At 45.2% G+C, this 24,197-nt stretch overlaps 1 protein-coding gene across 1 annotated transcript in view; it reads right to left on the reverse strand.

Moving 5' to 3' along the window:
• CDK19 (cyclin dependent kinase 19) overlaps positions 1-24,197 on the reverse strand; it is a 391,521-nt gene that overhangs the window by 19,552 nt on the left and 347,772 nt on the right. Inside the window, exon 12 of the mRNA XM_030199212.1 lies at positions 4,705-4,977. Within this exon, the coding sequence (XP_030055072.1) occupies positions 4,705-4,977 (273 nt within the window). The remainder of the gene's footprint in view (positions 1-4,704; positions 4,978-24,197) is intronic.

Below are 24,197 nucleotides of genomic sequence, written 5' to 3' on the forward strand. Positions count from 1 at the left end.
GTCGATTAAGGTTCAGGCACAATGGGGATCGAAGAGAGGAGAGGTTATATAGTGTCCATTATGAGCTTTGGTTTTGCTGTGTTGCAGAGTGTAGGCATTTATGTTGGGTCGGTAGGGTATGCCTTTTTGAACAGGTTGGTTTTTAGTGATTTCCTGAAGTTTAGATGGTCGTAGGTTGTTTTCACAGCTTTTGGCAGTGAGTTCCATAGTTGTGTGCTTATATAGGAGAAGCTGGATGTGTAGGTTGCTTTGTATTTGAGTCCTTTGCAGTTTGGGTAGTGGAGGTTTAGGTATGTTTGTGATGATCTGGTTGCGTTTCTGGTTTGTAGATCTATGAGGTCTGTCATATAGTCTGGGACTTCGCCGTAGATAATTTTGTGGACCAGGGTGCAGATTTTGAAGGTAATACGTTCTTTGATTGGGAGCCAATGCAGTTTTTCTCGGAGGGGTTTGGCACTTTTGAATCGTGTTTTACCAAATATCAGCCTGGCTGCTGTGTTTTGAGCGGTCTGGAGTTTCTTTGTGAGTTGTTCTTTACATCCCGCATAGATTCTGTTGCAATAGTCTGCATGGCTTAGTACCATTGATTGTATTAGGTTACGGAATATTTCCCTCGGGAAGAAAGGTTTTATGCGTTTAAGGTTCCACATTGAGTGGAACATTTTCTTTGTTGTGGAGTTCACTTGGCTCTCCAGTGTAAGGTTGTGGTCAATTGTAACGCCGAGTATTTTCAGACTATCTGAGATAGGGAGGGTGTGGTCTGGGGTCTTTATGGTTGTGGGTATCATATTCATTGTTGGTTTAATCATGACTTGATAATGAGAGTGACTGTAGGGTAGACTGGTCTTTAACTGCCATCATTTACTATGTTACTATAGTTCCTCTGAAGAGGAGAAACTCCAGGCAAGCCAGTTTACCTGGTTAAATGGAGTTTACTCCAGCATAGAATTTGCGCAGAATTCCCCAGCCGCGTAGGATTCAGCATTTTTGCGCAGAATCACCAATCAGGTGACAAGAGAGCACATTGGTCACCTGATCTACTGCCATGGGATCTCCTCCTTTGTGTAGTACTCGGACGGATAACTCATTTTTTAATCCCCTTTAGCTTGCAGGAAAGGCTGGCTGGCTACCCCTCTCCCCCCCTGCCTCAGTGGGCCCTTCCCAGGCTTACCTTAACACTCCCTGGTGGTCTCGTGGCCTCTTTGGGTTCTGGATAGAACGCCACTCTTTCCCGCCCATTGCTGCTGTTCTCTGGCCAATGCTCCACGTCTTCAAGCGGTAATCCCGTAAGGCTGCTGCAGGAAATCTTGGCAGCCATTTGCAAGAAGCAGCAGTACTGGTCCAGAGCAGCGGCGGCAGGCAGGAATGATTTAGGTTCTTTGCTGTCCCGAAGAGGTACTCCCAATGCAGCTCCTCCTTATTGTACCTCCCTGGTGAGTGCGAGTGTGGGGCGGCGGTGGGGGCTGGAAACAAGTATGGATGGTGTGTGGGTGTGGTGGGAGCTGGAAAAAAGCACTATGGATGGTCTGTTTGTTGGGGGGGCTGGAAAATAAAAATTATGGGTGGTGTGTGGGGGGTTGTAAAAAAGGTTGATGCTATAGGTGCTGGGAAGGGGGCTGGGGAAAATATAGATGGTATCTGTGTAAAGGGAGGGGGCTTTAATATTGTTTAAATTATGAAAAATAAACAGAGAATGTTGCAGAATTTTGCTACTTTTGCAGAATTCCGGCAGGAGTAGGACTTGGATTTAGCTCACTCCTTCTCAGTAGTAGATCAAGTAAGTTACATTCAGATACATTAAGCATTTCCCTCGTCATCAGAGCACTTAGAAAGTAACCCTTCTCCCCTGATATTTAAAATCTGCAGTTGGCATTTGTCATAAACAGTGGCTGCTGGCTGCTGTGTTTAGCTACTATCCAGTGGCACAGTAAATAGCCAGTGTTATTATCCGGGTATGAGTGATGTTCAGCCTTTTTGCTGTCCTAACTTAAGCAGATAGTTATCTGAGGAGTGGTGCTGAATAGTACCACTGGATAGTACTAAGGTGGTCTGCCACTCCAGTTCTAGCCCCAGCGAGTGTGATTTATCCAGCTAACAGCAGTTCCTACCTGGATACATCATGCTGAATATGAGCCCCTAACTTTGTGCCTGGAGCAAAGGATTGCCAAAGCCGCAAAGATCTTTTTCGTGGGGTTGGGGAGGGTGGCAAACCAACCAATTTCTAGCTCCACTCTCAAGCTCTCTAGTTGCTCATGTCATGTTGGGCCATGGCCCGAGTGGGTCACCCCATTTCTCTGCCTATGCCTGGAGGACTAGAAGTGTATGGCACTAATTTTAATGCATTGTCATGCATTTCAAAGTGCACGTTCAAAGTAACTGTCTCTGAGCCTTACTAAATGAACCAGAATCTACCTGCCAAGTGTCAAGGAACACAGCAATCTTATGCTCTATCCTAGATCTGGTATCTTTAAATCCAGATTTCCACGTTAGACACAAAACAAAAATGTGGGCAGAAAAGCAAAAAAGTTCCAGGGTCAGAAGTGTAAATCAGACTGAGATGACCTATAGCTTTAAAGAGAAGAACTTTGATACATGCAGCTGGCGACTCCACTGCAAGATGGATGGGAAAATACGATACTCTGCTACAGATATGCAGTTGGCAGCAGAATCTGAGACAAGCTCAACCAGGATGAACCCAGAGCCCTGAAGACCTGCCAGCCAGGAACTTGAGCCGTGACAGTATGGACTGATATCTACATTCCATACACGAGGAAATAGTTTCTTTCCCTGTGAAGTGCCACATCCATACTGGAGTCTGGTTAAATGTTATGCAAATGCTTGCTATACCTTTTCCCTCTGTCACACAATGCTAACCATTAATAACATAGAAATATAGAAAAAAATGAAGGCAGATAAAGACCATATGGACTATCTAGTTTACCCATCTACTCTCCCTACCACTCGCTTAGAGATCCTATGTACTTGTCCCAAGCTTTATTGAATTCAGATACAGTTTTTGTCTCTACCACCTCCACTGAAAGGCTGTTCCATAAATTCACCACCCTTTCTGTGAAGAAATATATTCTCAGGTTACTTCTGAATCTAACCCCTTTCCTCAGGAGGCTTGGGAAGCAGATGGCAGCACCTCTGTGGGGTGTAGTCTCAGTGAATGAGTCAGTTGGCGGAACTCAGTTTCCACCCGTCAGCTTTTATCTATTTTTAGCCAAACTTAGGAGCCTAAGTTTTTGCTGAAAATACATCTCAATTTAATAAAAGTTATGCTTGCAAATTTAGGGCTGCCATTTATTCGCCTAACACTGAAAATCTGTGCTAAATTCTTAACTTTTTTCACCTCCCTAAATCCACCCCTTTTACCACCCACTTTTTATGCTCCTAGACTTAGACACCAATTTGTGTACATGTTCTAGGATACTAACATTTATGTACTCTAACTAGAAATTTAGTGTGTAAATGCGAGGGAGCGTTCACAGGGGGAGGCACATGGGAATGTCCAACAATTATGCCTGTAACATAGAATACTGTAAGTTATGCACATTTAAGCGTGTGCATTCGAGCTCGCTATTGACATGGTGTAAGCGTTGTGTAAATGCTGACTTATAATGGAATCTGGGTACTCGTATGCTATTATAGAATTTGCACTCAGTGTGTTGAATCTTGGCATCTAACTTTTCGCACCCTTTATAGAGTTGCCCCATTTGAATATAAATTTAGGCATTCAGCACTAGTAAATTTTCAAAGATGCTAATTTAGGTGCATAACTCTCAAAGTTAGTAGCATTAAATGCTTTCAATATCGGGCACTAGATGTTCAGAACTATTTTAGGATCATAAATCTAAACTAATAAATGGAAGGCCTTTTATTTACTGCCTTTTTTTCTTTCAGCTTTTAACTTAAGCTCTTAAGCTAAGCTAAAAATAAACTTCATAGTCAAAAGAGCATCTCAATTTAAAAACCTATCAGCCTCTTAGTAATTATAAAACATATCTACCTCTGATGTGCACAAGTAAAATCAGGCCTAGTGCTGAAAATGTTGCCATACCAAACTTCAAATGTTTTTCCTTAAATGATATTTTAGAACAGTCAAATGTAGAAAAGTTAATTCTAACTCCATACCACCTCCATTATTTTGGGAGTGTAAAATATTGTTGATTTTCCAAAATAAATATTCAATAATAAGATGGCCTGATGTGATAGCTATAATAACTGACCATCCTTTTACAGATCAGCAAGCCTCTGTCAGGAAGTTCATCTGCACCCAAGAATGAAAGCAAAATCAGTGAAACAGGAGCTTAGTTTAAAGCTGGGGTCAGAGAGTAAACATTAATGCAGTGGTTCTCAAACCTGGTCCTGTAGGCATCCCAGCTAGTCAGGTTTTTAGGATATCGACAATGAATACTTGTGAGAGAGATCTGCATGCACTGCCTCCACTGCATGCAAATCTCTCTCATGAATATTCATTGTGGATATCCTGAAAACCTGCCTGGCTGGGGTGCCTCCAGAACCAGATTTAGGAACCACTGGATTAATATTATCACATCATCTGGGTCCCAATGCTATCCGGAAAAATCCTTTTCATAGAGTCTTTATGTACCACTTTATCTACCAACCAAATTCAGATTATCCAGTGGCTACTGGAGATGGGACAGAGATAATTGGTGAAAAAGCTATCTGCAGAATACGTACCTGATAATCAGAGGGCATGACAGGCCCACCTGAGTTGGTGCCCGATGGCCCAATGCGGGGTTTCTTATTGGGAGGTCCCTGATTGAGGCCTGAGTCCTGGCTGTGCTGGAGACCGGCTGCTGTGCCAGCACCACCCACAGTGCCGTTGGTCTGGCTGCTGTTCTGCTGCTGCACTTGCTGCTGCTGAGCTGCTGTTTGCTGGTGCTGAGCTGCTGTTTGCTGCTGCTGAGCTGCTGTTTGCTGGTGCTGAGTCTGCTGCTGCTGCTGCTGATTCTAGAAAAACAAACCTTGGTCAATCTTTGCATTTTTAATATTTGCTCTGTTACCTAAGAAGACACTGTTAACCCACTTTGGGGTTACAGAGCTGGGAGTTTCCTCAGTTATTTCCCATCTTGTGGGTAGGTAGCATCTCCCATCTCCAGCTTTTAATGCCTGTGAGAGACCAGATTTAATTTCCAAACCTGTGACTGCACCTGCCAGCTGCTTTTCACTTTGCTTACATTTAAAAATGTTGTAGAGTAGGAAGTATACAAAATTATGAATGGAAAAACTAAAAAAATAATAATAATAATAATCATTATTTACTTTAATGATATAAAACCAAGTTGCTCCCAAAGAAACCATCAGCCAGCATGGGGGCCCGGCGCTGGCAGCCCAATTGAGATCCAGCGACTTTTCCTCCCTTCTAGCCCTCCCCATCCTCTACTTGCCTGGAGTCACTAAATAGCAGGCAGCAGCGTTCAAAAGAAACTGCTCTGCCAGCCACGTGTCCTTCTACCTGCTGCATCGCGCCTCCTGTGAAGTAACTTTCTGTTTCCGCATAGGTGGGATTCGGCAGGAAGAACTGGTGCCTGCCATTCAGTGACTCCAGGCAAGTAGAGGACAGGGTAAAGGGGGGGGGGGGGGGCTAGAAGGGAGGGAAATATGCTGGATATCATCTGGGTTGCTGGTGCCGGGCCCCCCTTATCTGGCCACTTATTTATGTGGGCACCAGCACTGAATATGGCCTATGTCTGCATAAGTGCTGGCTCCTCTCCGGTTCCACCCTGGACCACCTCTGCACTGCCTGGATTTTGACAGAAGTTATAGCTGATATTCAGCGGCACTGCTCGGCTAAGTGATGCTGCATACTAGCGACTAGTCTACTCAGCATGGTTTAAGTGGGCAGAAACCTCCCCTGCCTGCTTAAACCATGCTGAATAATTGACCCTTTAGTCTTAACCATTGTATCATTTAGTTCTGACCTGCACAGTTGTATTGGTAGTTAGGTGGTTTAAGGTATGATGTGCTCCCTTGAAGCTCCACCCACTTAAAAGGGGGGAAATGTACGTCTACGATCTGACCAACCTTTTCTGTGCCTATTAAGCCTGAATCAAACCAACATGGATTCTACTGCAAAGCAATCTGGACTCCTGACACTGCAGCTTAGTCATGCTGCCTGCGTGTAAAGAATGAAGACAGAGTTCTTTGTTTTCTTGCTGTTTACATGCTGAAACTGGTGCCCAAGGCCTTCTCAACCTTGGATCTAAGAAACCTTGAAGTGGTGACAGTGCTATTACTATCTGTAGTTAGTCTTGATACCCCTGAATTCTGTCTGTCCTCACTGAAGATGCTGTCCATCTGACTTCCACATGATAGTAAATGTCCGATTGGTTTTGCTAATATTGGTGAGCTCTGAGCTAGCCAACCACAGAGACTGCTTCAAGTGTTCCGGCATTGCCGGCATAGAGAAAAACTAATAATCATATTTATTTATTCAACGGGTTTTACATACCATTTTGATCATTTATTTCCCTTTTACCATTTGTCTTCCACAGGTTCTGCCCAGTTAGGCACACATTCTCTGTGCTGCCATCTAAGGCAACAAACCCTCACAGACTTTACATTACATTAATTACTTATATGCTGCTCAAGCCATAACTAGATCAAAGCGACTTACAGTAAAAAGAAATAGGGCAATTTCCTAGAAAAACATGACATGTGAAAAACAGTAAGGAATAAAACAGTTCCCTAGATGAACACAATTCAAGAATTTAGGTAAATTTACAGAATAGCCAAGTTTTCAGTGATTTCCAGAACAACATATAACTGGTTTGACTGCATATATATAAGGGTAATTCACTCCACCACTTGGTGATCTGATATGGGAATGTCAGTTTTAGCTCTATCTTGTAGAGCTGAAAATTGAAAATTTAGAAAATGCCTTGAATTGCTCTTATAATTCTTATTGAGCATGATGATAAGAGGTACCATACACTGCGATGTCTGACCTTGGAGTATCCAAAAGTTGAAGCAGCATAGTTTAAATATTGAGCTAGGTAACCAGTGGAGACTTCGCAATAAGGGTCTGGTGCTTTCAAAGCTTAAAATGCTAAACATTAGGCAAGATGCAGTATTTTATAACATCTGGGCTCCATCTGCCATTGGCATTTATAAAGGAGATAGAGCAGCTTTTAAACTAGAGACTGGGTGAAGGCTGACAGTCGCTCAAAAGCGAATGGTTCGGAATAAGGTATCTTTTAAAGATATCACCAAAACAGGGAAGATAGGGTATCCCGATAGTGAGGTTGCAAAAGAGACCATAGTAGACCAGGTGTCCTTAAATAAAAATAAATATCAGGCAAAAAATTGCAAATTAATACTATCAAGTAATGAGCATGATATAAATAGGAACAACAAACATAGTTTGAAATGTCTATATGCGAATGCCAGGAGCCTAAGAAATAAGACAGCAGAGTTAGAATATATTGCACTAAATGAAAAATTAGATATAATAGGCATCTCTGAGACCTGGTGGAAGGAGGATAACCAGTGGGACACTGTCATACTGAGGTACAAATTATATCGTAGTGATAGGGTGGATCAAATTGGTGGAGGGGTAGCATCATGTTAAGGAGGGCCTTCAATCAAATAGATTGAAAATTTTGCAGGAAACAAAACACATCTTGGAATCCCTGTGAATTGAAATTCCTTGTGTAAACAGGAAAAGGATAGTGATGGGAATGTACTACTGCCCGCCTGGCCAGGATAAACAGATGGATGTAGAAATGTTAAAGGAAATTAGGGAGGTTAACAAACTGGGCAACACAATAAAAATGGGTGATTTCAATTACCCCGATATTGACTGGGTAAATTTAACATCGGGGCATGCTAGGGAGGTAAACTTCCTTGACAAAATCAAGGACTGCTTTATGGAGCAGCGGTACAGCAGCCGACAAGAGAAGGAAAAATTCTAGACCTAGTCCTTAGTGGAGCGCATGATCTGGTGCAGGAGGTAATAGTGATGAGGCCGCTTGATAACAGTGATCATAATATGATCAGATTTGATATTAGATTTGGAGTAAGTATACACTGGAAATCCAATACGTTAGCGTTTAACGTTCAAAAAGGAGACTATGATAAAATAAGAAGAATGTTGAAAAAAAAACCTTAGAGGAGCAGCTGCAAGGGTCAAAAATTTACATCAGGCATGGATGCTGTTCAAAAACACCACCTTGAGCTACACAAAAGTGTGAGCAAAATCTAAATAAATAAATAACATAGTTAACACTGTCTCTGTCCTGAAACCACTTCTAAAACCTGACTGTGAACTATGCAATGTATTATGCTTATTTAAGAATTCTGTTAATTGATTTGCTGCGATTCCCTCCATAATCTTAGCCAGAACCAGTATGGATGCTATAGTTTGTATTTTTGAGGCAGCATGGGCATAATTATATATATAACAAATTATATTAATTGTTAATTCTGGTTAAAAGTTTGGTGGTTAAATTCTCAGTTCTGTAAAGTAAAGTGAAGGAATGTCATCTGGTTTAGATCTAGCTTTGGCTAGGCTAAAGGTTAGAAAGGTCAGAGAGAGAAACTTTCTTTGACCCTTTGTGAATGATGGAGGGTTAAGGCTAGTTCAAAGGTATTACCTTACCACACATATGAACAAGGCATGTTGCAGACATATTGTAGTTTTAAAAGGAATAGTTTAAAATGCTTAGAAGGAGATAGCTTAGATATAGATATAGATACCATTATAAGTATTTAGAATATGTCTTATAAGGATGCTTATTTTAGAATATGTTTTATTCTGTGTAATTAATATGTAGAATATCTTTAAATCCAGTGTTACTTTTCAAGTAAGACTGCAGTTGAAAAGGTCAGCATCTGGTTTGAATTAACTACGGTCCTAGCTAGTTCTGTGAAGGAAGCTAATAGGTGAAAGAGGTCAAGAAAAGTCTTGATTAATTATAGGTAAATGTAGGACTGGTTTTCTGAAAGTAATAACTGATATGTATGCCATTAAGTAAGATTGGCCCTTGACCCCTTAATGAATGCCAGAGTCCAGTTAGCAGTTTGAGCTATGACTGGGATTATAGCAAAATGTAAGACTGGCCCCTTCGCCCCTCAATGAACCTAAGTTAATCATAATAAAATGTAAGAGACTGGTGCCATATTGTCTAATGTGAGGGGCCCCAGGTCATAGGTCAGTTTAGGACATCTCAAACCTATGTAACTGATATTTTGGAAATATATGTATAGAGATGATTGGTTCAGACAGGGTAATTAATCTATTCTTTACCATCTGGAGAGTAAGGGGGGCTAGGAGGGGGATAGAACTGTATATAAGTGGGAGCAGAAGCAGCTTACGTCAGAAGGAACAGACAGAAGAGGGAGAGACAGCAGAAGAGAAGGAGCTGAGACAGAAGCCACGAGACACAAAGAGCTGAGAAAGAGAAGAAGAGAGCTAGAGCTGATGTTCTACTTTGTTTGCTGGCAAATAAAGAAGATTTCTCCCTCATTCTGGTGTGTGCTGTTTGACTCCTGAAGTACCACAGATTCTGCTAACACTAGTGGTAATTCCTGCAACAATTCTTGGTGGCAGCGGTGGGATCCCGGACCCTGCATCAATCTCTGGCACCCAACTGACTGAGGAACATTAGCCGGGTATGTATTCTGTATTCTGTATTGTAATCCTAGCTAGGAAACTGTAAACCAGCCCCTCAAAAATTGAGGGAAGGGGAGTCTGATCAACTCTCAGCGAAGGCCTTAGTAGCTTCTAGTCGTGGGGACTAGTAGCAAAACCGCCTGAGCTAATCTGTATTTTAGAAATCTGAAATTGTTGGGTGGGATTTTCTGTACTGAATGTGTGTGATGAATGAATGTTAAAGAGTGCGGACTTCTTATAGCTGCGTTTCCAGTTAACGCGAGTTCAATTGGCCAGCGACGGAAGGAAGCGATTGTTGTTTGTCTACCATTGTGTCTCGAGAGTGTGGACCCCTTACCACACTTTCAAAAATTCCCTCCCTTTTTGTGTGTTGTAACTGTAAGCATTATGGGAGGGACATCATCTAGACAAATTACTACTCCCCTAGATTGTATGCTTAAGAATTTTAAGAAAGGATTTTTAATTAATGATTATGGACAGACTTTAAGCTTAAGTACTCTAAGAACCTTGTGTGAAGTTGAGTGGCCATCTATGGGAGTGGGGTGGCCCCCTAGTGGCAGCTTAGATATTGAAGTAATCCGGAAGGTCTACAGCATAATTGTAGGAGAACCAGAATATTCTGAACAACTCCCCTATATAGATTCCTGGGACAGCCTTGTGACTGACCCTCCCTCTTGGTTGAAAACTTATATGGGATCCCCAGTAAAATTCATGTTGGGCCGCGTTCAAAGAAAGATTAGAAAATCTAAACTGGAAGAGGGAAAGAGCCCCAGGAAGCCTACCACCCAATCGGTGGCTTCCGCCCCTACCCGGTCCGAAAAACCCATACTCTCTGATGACCCCTCAGATCTTGAGCCACCGCCTTATGGCCCATTGTTGGGGTTCCGTGCCACCCCTAGAGATCCACGCCGTCCAGCCCAAGCCTCTCCAGCACAGGCTTCTCCGGATAGTTCCTCCCCTTCTGTGCAAACCCCGCCACATCCTAGGTTGGACTTTTCATCCAGCCTCTACCCTCCTGTGCCACATTCTCCCCTGTTAACCTCCAAAGACCCGCTTTGGGCTGCACTCCCTGACTCCTCAACTCCCGACAGCCCAGCCTCTCCCTCTAATACCCCTCCCCACTCATCAGGGGCCCAGCATCCCTTTCAATGGATTGAATCTCCTGTGACCACCTCTCAGTCTATGAGTACCCCTCCCCATCCCTCAGGGGTTCAACACGCCTCCTCTGAATGGGTTAGACCTGCTGCAATCACCTTTGAGCATGATAGGAGGGTAGCTCCTAGCTCTACCTCAGGTTCCATTCCCACCTCCTCGAGAGTTCTGCCCCTCCGCCAGGTAACCACCACTCGACCGGATCCTAATAATGAGGGTCAGGTTATACAGGCACAGGCCTACCAGTATGTACCCTTCACAACCACCGATCTCCTGAATTGGAAGACGCATTACCCTTCTTATACTGAAAAGCCTCAGGCAGTGGTGGACCTAGTGGCTAGCATTATGGCCACCCATAACCCAACCTGGACTGATTGTCAACAACTTCTCCTGACCCTCTTCACAACTGAGGAGAGGCGGAAGATTTTACAAAATGCTGAGGCCATCACGCAAGCGCGTGTTCCCGAGGGGACACAGAACCCAGAGGAATGGGTTAGAACTCGGTTCCCTCGTGCAGCTCCAGCTTGGGATCCAAATAATGGGCAGCACTATGAACTGTTGTCTGGCTATTGCCGGGACTTGCTGGAAGGTATGAGGAAAGGCATAAAGAGGCCCATTAATCTGGCAAAGGTCTCTGAAATTCTCCAAGGGGCAACTGAATCCCCTGGGGCCTTTTTAGAGCGACTAATTGAAGCCTACAGAACATACACCCCCTTTAACCCTGAAGCACTAGAAAACCAGAGAATGGTGAATAGCGCATTGGTGGCCCAGAGTATGCCAGATATCCGGAAGAAGTTGCAGCGTCAGGAGGGATTCGCAGGGATGAATATCACCCAGCTAATTGAGATCGCAACCAAGGTTTTCATTAATAGAGATCAGGAGATGCGCCGAGAGGCTGACCGGAAGATGCAGAAGAAGGCCGACCTTTTGGCGGCAGCCATTACTAATTCCACCCTTAACCGAGGTCGACCTCTAGCTAATGGGAAGCCAAAGTGGGACCCCGGACCACCAGCCAGGCCCCAAGATTCCTTCAATCAATCTCGGCCACGGGGGGAGAATCCCAGACCAAGATTGGAGAGGGACCAGTGCGCCTACTGTAAGGAAAGAGGGCACTGGAAAGATGAATGCCCCCAGAGGTGCCAGGGACTGAGAAGGGGACCAGGAGATCAAGGAAGCCGAGGCCGAGTTCGAGAGGGAAGGTATGAGCCTCCTGAATCTGACATCATTGGGATAGCCGAGATGGCAGAATGGGATGAATAGGACAGACCGGGTTCCTACAAACTGGGCTCCCAGGAACCCATGGTCAAGTTAACTATAGGGAGCCGCTCAATTCCATTCATGATTGATACAGGAGCTGAACATTCTGTTGTGACGGAGCGATTAGCGCCTGTGTCTGGAAAAACTGTCCGAGTGGTGGGAGCCACGGGGGTGCAGAACCGGAGGCCCTTTCTGACGACCCGTAGATGCCAATTAGGCTCACACACAGTCACTCATGAATTCTTGTATATGCCAGACTGTCCAATCCCTTTGTTAGGCCGGGACCTGCTGTCCAAGCTTAGGGCCCAAATTTCCTTTGATTCTGATGGCCAGACTTCAGTCTCCTTTCGGCCCCCGACATCCAGCCCTAAGGGTATATTGAGTTTCTGCTGCCCCCTTGAAGAAGAATGGCGGCTGCATCAGTCGCATGGCCAAGTTGACCTACCCCTGGCCGACAGTTTTCAGGTCAGTGGGGTATGGGCAGAAGATAATCCCCCAGGGTTGGCCCGAAATATTCCCCCTGTTCATGTAGACTTACTTCCAAGTGCCCGGCCAATCCATCTTCGTCAATACCCAATTCCCCGAAAGGCTCTGGAAGGGATTCAAGCACATCTGAATCGTTTGTTATCCCATGGAATTATTCGTCCTTGCCAGTCTCCATGGAATACGCCACTGTTGCCAGTCCAGAAGCCAGGGACTGAGGACTACCGGCCAGTCCAAGACTTACGAGTGGTCAACAAATCCACTATTTCATTACACCCTATAGTGCCTAATCCATATGTCCTGCTGGGATTGATACCTTCTGGAGCTACCCATTTCACGACACTAGACCTAAAAGATGCCTTCTTTTGTATTCGGGTGGCCCCCGCCAGTCAACTGCTTTTTGCCTTTCAATGGGAAAACCCAGTAACAGGAAGGAAGCTTCAGTATACATGGACCCGCCTGCCACAGGGGTTCAAGAATTCCCCCACCATTTTTGGGACTGCCCTAGGACAAAACCTTAAGACTTTTAAATCTGAGCCTTCCAGGCGAGTTTTACTCCAGTATGTAGATGACCTCCTGATTGCAGCAGTGACCCAGGAAGAGTGTTTTGAGGCTACCAGAGAATTGCTGGAGCTACTCTTGGATGCAGGCTATAAGGTCTCACGCTCGAAGGCCCAACTCTGTCTTCTGCATCTCCCAGGGAAGTCGGAGACTGGATGTCAGTAGGAAGCAAGCGGTTGCTGCAATTCCCCAACCCAAGTCCAGAAGGGAAGTTAGGGAATTTCTGGGAGCAGCCGGATTCTGCAGAATTTGGATTCCAAATTTTGCATTGATGGCTAAACCCCTTTACCAGGCCACAAAGGGGGGTGAAAAGGAACCATTTGAATGGGGACCTATAGCTCAACAATCCTTTATCGCCATAAAGAAAGCCCTACTCCAAGCCCCTGCGTTAGGCCTTCCTGATGTGGAGAAACCTTTCTCACTGTATGTCCACGAGCGACAGGGGGTTGCTCTGGGTGTGCTGACCCAGATGATGGGATCCTGGCAGAGGCCTGTTGCATACCTGTCTAAACAGCTGGATGGAGTGGCTAAAGGATGGCCAGCCTGCATGAGGGCCATTGCAGCAACAGCCTTACTGGTCCAGGAAGCTGATAAGTTGACCTTGGGGCAAGAACTGGTTGTTAAAGTCCCCCATGCAGTTCTCACCCTCATGGAGTATAAGGGCAACCATTGGTTTACAAATAACCGTATGGTTAAGTACCAAGCCAGCTTGTGTGAGAATCCACGGATACACCTGAAAACAGTGGCTACATTCAATCCCGCCACTCTTTTGCCAGCATCTGAGGGACCACCGGATCATGACTGTATCCAAACTATGGATGAAGTGTACTCCAGTCGACCAGATCTTAAAGATGTTCCGTGGAGGGACCCAGATGTAATTTATTTCACAGATGGAAGTAGTTACGTGGAGAACTCCAAGCGATTGGCAGGCTATGCTGTGGTGACAGAGGACAAGGTGATAGAAGCAAGAGCCCTGCCCCAAGGAACTTCAGCCCAGAAAGCAGAACTTGTGGCCCTCATACGAGCTCTGGAGCTAGCAGCAGGACTGGTGACCAACATTTATACTGATTCCAAGTATGCCTTCACAACCCTACATGCTCATGGAGCTTTGTATAAGGAAAAGGGACTCATAAATGCCGCAGGCCAACCTGTTAAGTATGGACCTGAAATACTGCAGTTGTTAGAGGCTGTTTGGGCCCCTAAGAAGGTAGCTGTCATTCACTGCCGGGGACACCAAAGGATAGATACTCCAGTGGCCCGAGGGAATCGCCATGCTGATCGGGTGGCCAAGGAAGCTGCTCGAGGACCCCCAGCAAGTACTGTGACTCCCCTGTTCCAAATTCGACTGCAAGAATGGACGCCTATGTACACCCAAACGGAAGAGAAATGGGCTCAAGAGGAAGGTGCAGTAAGGAGACCTGATGGCTGGTTACATCTCCCTGATACCAGAGTTCTGGTGCCACGCCACCTAGCTTGGCCTGTAGTGTCTCAAGCTCATGACCTATCACACTTAGGGAAAACAGCACTAGCCCGCCTACTCAGTCGAGTAGTGGTGCTGGAAGGATTGGATAGTCTGGTTGCCACTGCCTCTGCCCGATGTACTCTCTGTGCCCAGAATAATGCTCGTCAGGGACCCCGTATTCCACCAGGAGTTCAGTCCAGGGGACTAACACCCTTTGAGTCCCTAGTTATAGACTTCACAGAAATGCCCAGGAGTGGTAGGCTCCGATACCTCTTGGTCATGGTTTGCACTTTTTCTGGGTGGGTGGGTGGGGAGCCGGTTGATATTGTATATCTGGATTTTCAGAAGGCGTTTGACAAAGTGCCGCACGAAAGACTCCTGAAGAAATTGCAGAGTCATGGAATCGGAGGTAGGGTATTATTATGGATTAAGAACTGGTTGAAAGATAGGAAGCAGAGAGTAGGATTGCGTGGCCAGTATTCTCAGTGGAGGAGGGTAGTTAGTGGGGTCCCGCAGGGGTCTGTGCTGGGTCCGTTGCTTTTTAATGTATTTATAAATGACCTAGAGATGGGAATAACTAGTGAGGTAATTAAATTCGCCGATGACACAAAATTATTCAGGGTCGTCAAGTCGCAGGAGGAATGTGAACGATTACAGGAGGACCTTGCGAGACTGGGAGAATGGGCGTGCAAGTGGCAGATGAAGTTCAATGTTGACAAGTGCAAAGTGATGCATGTGGGTAAGAGGAACCCGAATTATAGCTACGTCTTGCAAGGTTCCGCGTTAGGAGTTACGGATCAAGAAAGGGATCTGGGTGTCGTCGTCGATGATACGCTGAAACCTTCTGCTCAGTGTGCTGCTGCGGCTAGGAAAGCGAATAGAATGTTGGGTGTTATTAAGAAGGGTATGGAGTCCAGGTGTGCGGATGTTATAATGCCGTTGTATCGCTCCATGGTGCGACCGCACCTGGAGTATTGTGTTCAGTACTGGTCTCCGTATCTCAAAAAAGATATAGTAGAATTGGAAAAGGTACAGCGAAGGGCGACGAAAATGATAGTGGGGATGGGACGACTTTCCTATGAAGAGAGGCTGAGAAGGCTAGGGCTTTTCAGCTTGGAGAAGAGACGGCTGAGGGGAGATATGATAGAAGTGTATAAAATAATGAGTGGAATGGATCGGGTGGATGTGAAGCGACTGTTCACGCTATCCAAAAATACTAGGACTAGAGGGCATGAGTTGAAGCTACAGTGTGGTAAATTTAAAACGAATCGGAGAAAATTTTTCTTCACCCAACGTGTAATTAGACTCTGGAATTCATTGCCGGAGAACGTGGTACGGGCGGTTAGCTTGACGGAGTTTAAAAAGGGGTTAGATAGATTCCTAAAGGACAAGTCCATAGACCGCTATTAAATGGACTGGAAAAATTCCTCATTTTTAGGTATAACTTGTCTGGAATGTTTTTACGTTTGGGGAGCGTGCCAGGTGCCCTTGACCTGGATTGGCCACTGTCGGTGACAGGATGCTGGGCTAGATGGACCTTTGGTCTTTCCCAGTATGGCACTACTTATGTACTTATGTACTTATCCTACAGTCACTGAGAAAGCCACAGAAGTAGCTCGAGCCCTCCTTAGGGATGTCATCCCCAGGTATGGACTGCCCCTTGCTATAGGCTCAGATAATGGTCCCGCCTTTGTTGAAGCCACACTTCAGGCCCTGTCCCGCGCATTGCGCATTACTTGGAAATTGCATTGTGCCTACCGTCCCCAGAGTTCAGGGCAGGTTGAGCGGGCAAACAGAACCTTGAAAAATAGCCTAGCAAAGATTTGTCAGGAAACCCAACTGAAATGGCCACAGGCACTGCCACTAGCCCTCTTCCGCCTCCGATGTACCCCAACTAAAGGGACAGCCCTCTCTCCCTTTGAAATTGTGTATGGGAAGCCCCCAGCCATTTTGCAGGGAATTAAGGGAGACATAGGGACTTTAGGGTCTGCCCAGGTGCAGGAGCAGGTAGCCCTCTTGGGCAGGATAATTTCTGAGCTTCAGTCCTATGTGAGAGAAATAAACCCTGTCCCCTTCCAGGCTCAGGTACATTCCTTCCTGCCAGGGGATAGAGTTTGGGTGAAAGACTGGAGGCTCCAGCCTTTGGGGCCCCGATGGAAAGGACCTTTTACTGTTTTGCTTTCTACCCCTACAGCTGTGAAGGTCGCAGGGATAACTCCATGGGTCCATTGGTCTCGAATCAAGTCTGCTGACCAGACTGAGCCCAGCACGGATCAGACGGAGCCTAAACAGTGGAGAGCAGAAAGTGATCCAGCGGAGCCATTGAAGTTGCGCTTGACCCGAACCAAAGAATCCACTAGCTGAAAAGAAGGGTCAACTGCATACTGCAGGAGCTGCTGAACTTCGGCTTCATACTGAGACTCTTTCTTGCCCAGATTCTGGCTTTCCTGGAATTTGAGAGCTTGATCCTTGTCAGTTGAGGGTCTATCCCAACTGGTATAAGAACTCAAAGACTGAGAGCATTATATTAGAGTAATCTGTGATTAGCACAGACTGTTGGAATATTATTGCTTAATTAGTTTGCTGTATTTGTTTTAGATTAGGAAGAAAGAAAATGTTAGTAGTTTGGATGCTTTTGTTGTTTTCTACTCCTTGCCTCCTTGTTCCTAATACCCCAACTACTACTACTACTACTACTTAGCATTTCTATAGCGCTACTAGGGTTACGCAGCGCTGTACAAGTTAAAACATGGGGAAGGACAGTCGCTCCAACCTTTGGCTACATTCTGTCCAGGAACTAATTAGCCAGGCAAAGATTACTTCCCCTTGTATTGTGTGTTCCCGATTTTCTCCTTATACTACAGATGTCCCAGCTGTTCCTGTCCCTGTGCCACTTACAGCTCTTATACCTCCCTACTTTTCGAGTTCAGGCCCTTGGAGCCAGGATTATACTTGGTGGTCCTTTTATAATGCTACCTCCCCCTCTGAATCTTCTCTAAGGCCAGTTTTTACGTCTCCCTATCCAGCTTCTGGAGTGTTTTGTTTAACAAGAAACATCTCAACTGTTCTTCCCATTCCCTGTAACTATACTAATGTTCTCCCAGAGAAGGGGGAATCTGTGTGGGTAGTCTCTCCAGGTACTCCTATGTGCCCTACTACTGTACCTGCAGATTATGACCCAGGTGATTACCTGGCTCCTAACCGTACCACTAAGAGGACTATAGTGTCCAAGCTTATTTTCTACTTTCATAAGTCCCCGGGGTATGAAGAGTTTATAACAAATGAGCAGCCTGTCACAATTGGGGATTGGCACCTATGGTGTGCAAAGTCTCCATTTCGTCTTCGTTCCCCCTGGGATAGGGGCTCGCACTATGGGCATCCTAAGTACCTTGTCCAGCCTGAGCCAACATTTATTGGGAACTTCCCTCACCCTCTCCTTGGCCATTACTGGCTCTGTGATAATGTCCTCCACATGATTCTTCCCCCCACGTATGATTTTTGTGTATTGGTAACCTTGAATTATTTTCCTAAAGTTATTCCTCTCCTCAGACCACTATCCCCGCACCGCTCTAAGCGAGAGGCCTTGTCCTTACCCTCCTCCGTTGCCACAGAGGATGAGGCGATTGAATTAGCCCTCCAGTACATCAACTCTACTTATCCTCTGACTAAAAAGAGACTTGTAGCCCTTTCTGCCACGGCCTGGATTCCAATTGGGGGCCCGGTAGCGGGTATTACTGAACTAGGCATGGCTACCCGGCGACTTCAGTCCCTACTCCATGTTTTAGTTCATGAGTTGAACGTGGTAGTCAATGCATTGCAGGATCAAATTAATGAATTAAGTATAGTTTCTCGGTATAACCGTATGGGTCTTGACTACCTCTTTGCAGCCCAGGGTGGCCTCTGCACAGTGCTTAATTCTTCAGAGTGCTGTACCATTGTCATAAATAGGACGCATGTAGTTAGGCATGCTATGGATAAGGTCCTACAGTTGGCTAGCCTTAATGTGGAGGATTACCGAGGAGGATTAGACCTTACCTCCTGGTGGTGGTCATTGACCTCATGGATACGTTCCTTGTTCATTTCCCTAATAGTTTTAGTTTTAGCAGGGTTGTTGTTTTGTTTCTTGGCCTCATGTGCTTCGGCAGTATGCCGTCGGACCTTAACGAGTAGGGTAATGGTGATTCACAAGCCTATTCCTAGACGTTATGCCCCAGGAGGAGGTATGGAGTTGGGATCATTATAATCTCCAGAGTTTGAGTTGTGAGACTTATCTCTGCATAAGCTGATTTTAGTCTCAAAGGGAGGAATGAGGCAGCGTGGGCATAATTATATATATAACAAATTATATTAATTGTTAATTCTGGTTAAATGTTTGGTGGTTAAATTCTCAGTTCTGTAAAGTAAAGTGAAGGAATGTCATCTGGTTTAGATCTAGCTTTGGCTAGGCTAAAGGTTAGAAAGGTCAGAGAGAGAAACTTTCTTTGACCCTTTGTGAATGATGGAGGGTTAAGGCTAGTTCAAAGGTATTACCTTACCACACATATGAACAAGGCATGTTGCAGACATATTGTAGTTTTAAAAGGAATAGTTTAAAATGCTTAGAAGGAGATAGCTTAGATATAGATATAGATACCATTATAAGTATTTAGAATATGTCTTATAAGGATGCTTATTTTAGAATATGTTTTATTCTGTGTAATTAATATGTAGAATATCTTTAAATCCAGTGTTACTTTTCAAGTAAGACTGCAGTTGAAAAGGTCAGCATCTGGTTTGAATTAACTACGGTCCTAGCTAGTTCTGTGAAGGAAGCTAATAGGTGAAAGAGGTCAAGAAAAGTCTTGATTAATTATAGGTAAATGTAGGACTGGTTTTCTGAAAGTAATAACTGATATGTATGCCATTAAGTAAGATTGGCCCTTGACCCCTTAATGAATGCCAGAGTCCAGTTAGCAGTTTGAGCTATGACTGGGATTATAGCAAAATGTAAGACTGGCCCCTTCGCCCCTCAATGAACCTAAGTTAATCATAATAAAATGTAAGAGACTGGTGCCATATTGTCTAATATGAGGGGCCCCAGGTCATAGGTCAGTTTAGGACATCTCAAACCTATGTAACTGATATTTTGGAAATATATGTATAGAGATGATTGGTTCAGACAGGGTAATTAATCTATTCTTTACCATCTGGAGAGTAAGGGGGGCTAGGAAGGGGATAGAACTGTATATAAGTGGGAGCAGAAGCAGCTTACGTCAGAAGGAACAGACAGAAGAGGGAGAGACAGCAGAAGAGAAGGAGCTGAGACAGAAGCCACGAGACACAAAGAGCTGAGAAAGAGAAGAAGAGAGCTAGAGCTGATGTTCTACTTTGTTTGCTGGCAAATAAAGAAGATTTCTCCCTCATTCTGGTGTGTGCTGTTTGACTCCTGAAGTACCACAGATTCTGCTAACACTAGTGGTAATTCCTGCAACATTTTCATTAAGAGAAATACTAGGGTTTTTTGGAATAGGTGTCAAAATTATTTTTTCATCTTCTCCCTGAAAATTACTCAATAACAGATAATAAGTACTAATAAGCTCAGTCAAGCTACTAACAATCTTAGGGGAGGTTGCTTTAATCTATCTAACAAGCAATATGAGGAGGAATATTTCTTTAAATAGGTTGATACAGTCTGAACAGTAGATGTAGTGAATGTAATCCAAATCCTGTCCAGTGATGTTCCTAGGGGGGCTGGTCCGGGTGCAGTGCCCCCCGGATGTAGGCCGCTGGGGGGGGTGCCGCGCGCGCTTGTCCTTCGTTCGTTCCATGCTCCCTCTGCCCCGGAACAGGAAGTAACCTGTTCCGGGGCAGAGGGAGCATGGAACAAACGAAGGACAGGCATGTGCAGCACCCCCACACACACACCAGCGGCGTGCACCCGGGGCGGACCGCCCCCCCCCCCCCCCCCGGTACGCTACTGATCCTGTCTGCTGCTATAGCTGAATTATCAAAATCGCAGTCATCTTTTTTCTTTATTTGTTCTTCAGCCTGACTAAATGGTAGCAGTGAATCTGACTTTTTCTATTTTACTCTTAAAATAATGTGCTAAGTCCTTAGCTTGCACTATAGGCATGGACGTTGTTTAAAAATATCATTGTGGAAGCCCAGCCCAGGCGCATTCCACATTTATTTTATTTATTTATTTAATACATTTATACCCCACATTTTCCCACTAGTTGTAGGCTCAATGTGGCTTACATAGAACAGTAGGGACGATTACAGTACAGAAAAGTACAATTAAACAATGTAAGAGTAAAGTAATAGACAAATAGGTGTCATTTAAACGAGTAAGGTAGCAAAAGATAATACAAAGTTACATGTTAATAAGGTCGATGAATCTTTCTGAAAACCAGGAATGGGTGGGTTAGGTTGAGTCAGGAAAGTAAGCCTTCTTGAACAGGATGGTCTTCAATAATTTTCTAAAATTTAGATAGTTCTGGGTTGATTTTACAGATTTGGGAAAAACATTCCATAGTTGTGTGCCTATGTAGGAGAAGTTGGAGGCGTAGGTAGATTTATATTTAAGGCCATTACAATCAGGATAATGTAAATTTAGGTAGGGATCGGGTTAAACTGGAACTGTTTCTAGGTGGTAGGTCAACCAGATCAAGCATGTATTTGGGAACTACATATTTACAAAGGTGGAAAGAAGAGCAAACGACAGCCAGCATGGTTAAAAGGTGAAGTGAAAGAGGCTATTTGAGCCAAAAGAGCATCCTTCAAAGAATGAAAAAGGATCCAAATGAAGAAAATAAGAAGCAACATAAACAGTTTCAAGCTAGATGGAAAGCACTGATAAAGAAGGTTGAAAGAGAATATACTTTTCAACTTTATGATGATCCCCTTGGCCAGAATACTAACCAAACATGGTCTAAATCCTTTCATTTACGCCGATGACGTCACCATATATATCCCCTTTAAATTCAATCTATCTGAAAACCACGACAAAATCAATACTGCCATTATCACTCTAACCTCCTGGGCTAATGCTTTTAAAATGAAATTAAATAAAGAAAAAACGCAGTGCCTGGTTCTCTCTTCCTAATACTCCCCTTATCTCCCGACTACTCTCAACACCCCTGATGTCAAACTCCCCATATCTGACAACTTAAAAACACTTGGAGTGAGGTCACGTGGTGTGATGCAGGAGTGAAGATGCGTCCGAGCGGAGCTCCTGCCAGTCCTCATCAAATGCTTTAATCGACCCAAAAAGGGAAAAGAGAGTGCTCTCTGTGCAAGCGGAAAGCGTTGCAGAGTTCGAGCTTGCAGCTGACGGAACGTCCGAGGAGCGAGAGATCGAAATGGCTGCAAAAGCGTCACGGAAGGAGAGAGAAAAGCCTAAAACAGCAGAGCCCAAGATGGCGGCTGGACAACAATCACCAAGTTCGAGCGTATGCTCGGTGTGGACAGCGGAAATAACCGCGGAGGTCACTGCGGCGCTGGAGGTGGCTCGCGACAAGAAATTGCAGGCAATTTTCGACCGCGCTGAATCGGCGCACGAACGCCTGGATGGATTTCATCTTGATCTTGATAATCTGCAGAAGAGCCTCAGTGACTTAGAAGACCGCGTGCTAGAATCTGATCTACCGGCGGAAGCCCTGCAGAAACGTGTGGTGGAGTTAGAAAATAAATTGGATGACCTGGAGAACAGATCCAGGTGTAATAACCTGCGTCTGATAGGATTGCCAGAACATCTGAAAGAAGTGGAGTTAGGAGGGCTGTTGGAGAACTGGCTCCTGAAAACGCTAAAACTTAATAATTTGCCAGGGCCGCTGAGGATTGAAAGGGCCCATAGGCTGGGGCCGAAAAGATCCGGAGCCACGAGACCACGTGCAGTGATCATAAAAATACTACACTACAGTCATAAGCAGGCGATTCTACAAGCAATAAGAGCCGGAGGGGAACTTCGTTATGAAGAACATCGAGTGCTCTGTTTTCAAGATTACTCGGCACGTGTGGCTGCAGCACGGAAGGCATTCGCGCCAGTGTGCATGATGCTGCGTCAGAAAAAGCTCCGGTTCGCCTCGATGTACCCTGCAAAGCTGTGGATCTACCATAATGGAGCAGAGAAATACTTTGATACAGCGGAGGCAGCTAAAGAATTTGTGCAAGGACTGACTCCAGAACCGAACACCTGACTTTCCCTCCTGCAGAGCTAGCAAAGGCCAGGTATGAAGGACATTAGGGGAAGGACTGGAAAAAGAACGATCAGTAGGACAGGAAATGTAAGGTCAATTTTGGTGGCTGATTGGGGAATGTAATTGTGTGCACGAGGAGAGGATGTTGAGGTAGCATGAATGTAGGAAAGGAAAGTCTGATACACTGAATGTGTGAGTAACGAGTGAATATATCTCGGAGGGAGGGGGGAGACACCTATGTTTGCAACTGATTAATCTCTACAATTGGGTTGAGGGAAAAGTCTTCTGGTGGGGACTGGAGACACCAATATGTGATAAGTTCATTTAGAGAACTCAAAGGATGGGGAATAGGTATAGAGGGGGATAGAGGGGGGGGGGGGGACTTGGGGGGAAGGGGGGGATGCCACTGCACATTGAGCAGAGGGTTTCAAAGTATCATCAAAGATGACACCTAGATCCTTTTCCTGTGCAGTGATTCACAATGTGGAACCTTGCATGACATAGCTATAGTTCGGGTTCCTCTTTTCCACATGCTTCACTTTGCACTTGCTCACATTAAACGTCATCTGCCATTTAGACGCTCAGTCTCCCAGTCTCGTAAGGTCCTCTTGTAATTTTTCACAATCCTCTTGTGATTTAACAACTTTCAGCCTACCTGCCAAATCCTTGGGTGGTGGGGGGAGTCAGGGCAGGAGCAAGCCCCACTTGCTCTCGCTCATTCCAGCACTGGGTTCAAAATAGAACCAGCAACCCCTAGAAAGATATTAATCCGCAAACAAATCTTTTCCGGAGATGGGAAGGTGGTAGAACGAAAGGACATGAAATGAGATTGAAGGGGGGCAGACTCAAGAAAAATGTCAGGAAGTATTTTTTCACGGAGAGAGTAGTGGATGCTTGGAATGCCCTCCCGCGGGAGGTGGTGGAAATGAAAACGGTAACGGAATTCAAACATGCGTGGGATAAGCATAAAGGAATCCTGTGCCGAAGGAATGGATCCTCAGGAGCTTAGTCAAGATCGGTAGGCGGGGCTGGAGGTTGGGAGGCGGGGATAGGGCTGGGCAGACTTATACGGTCTGTGCCAGAGCCGGTGGTGGGAAGCGGGACTGGTGGTTGGGAGGCGGGGATAGTGCTGGACAGACTTGTACGGTCTGTGCCAGAGCCTGGGTTGGGAGGCAGGGCTGGGGAGGTGAGGATAGTGCTGGGCAGACTTATACGGTCTGTGCCTGTGCCAGAGCCGGTGGTTGGGAGGTGGGGCTGGTGGTTGGGAGGCAGGGATAGTGCGGGGCAGACTTATACGGTCTGTGCCCTGAAGAGCATAGGTACAAATCAAAGTAGGGTATACACAAAAAGCAGCAAATATGAGTTATCTTGTTGGGCAGACTGGATGGACCGTGCAGGTCTTTTTCTGCCGTCATCTACTATGTTACTATGTTACTATGTTACTAGCTGTAGTCTCTTGGTACTA

Source organism: Microcaecilia unicolor, chromosome 3 (genome assembly GCF_901765095.1).
Source record: "Microcaecilia unicolor chromosome 3, aMicUni1.1, whole genome shotgun sequence".
Taxonomy (NCBI): Eukaryota; Metazoa; Chordata; class Amphibia; order Gymnophiona; family Siphonopidae; genus Microcaecilia; species Microcaecilia unicolor.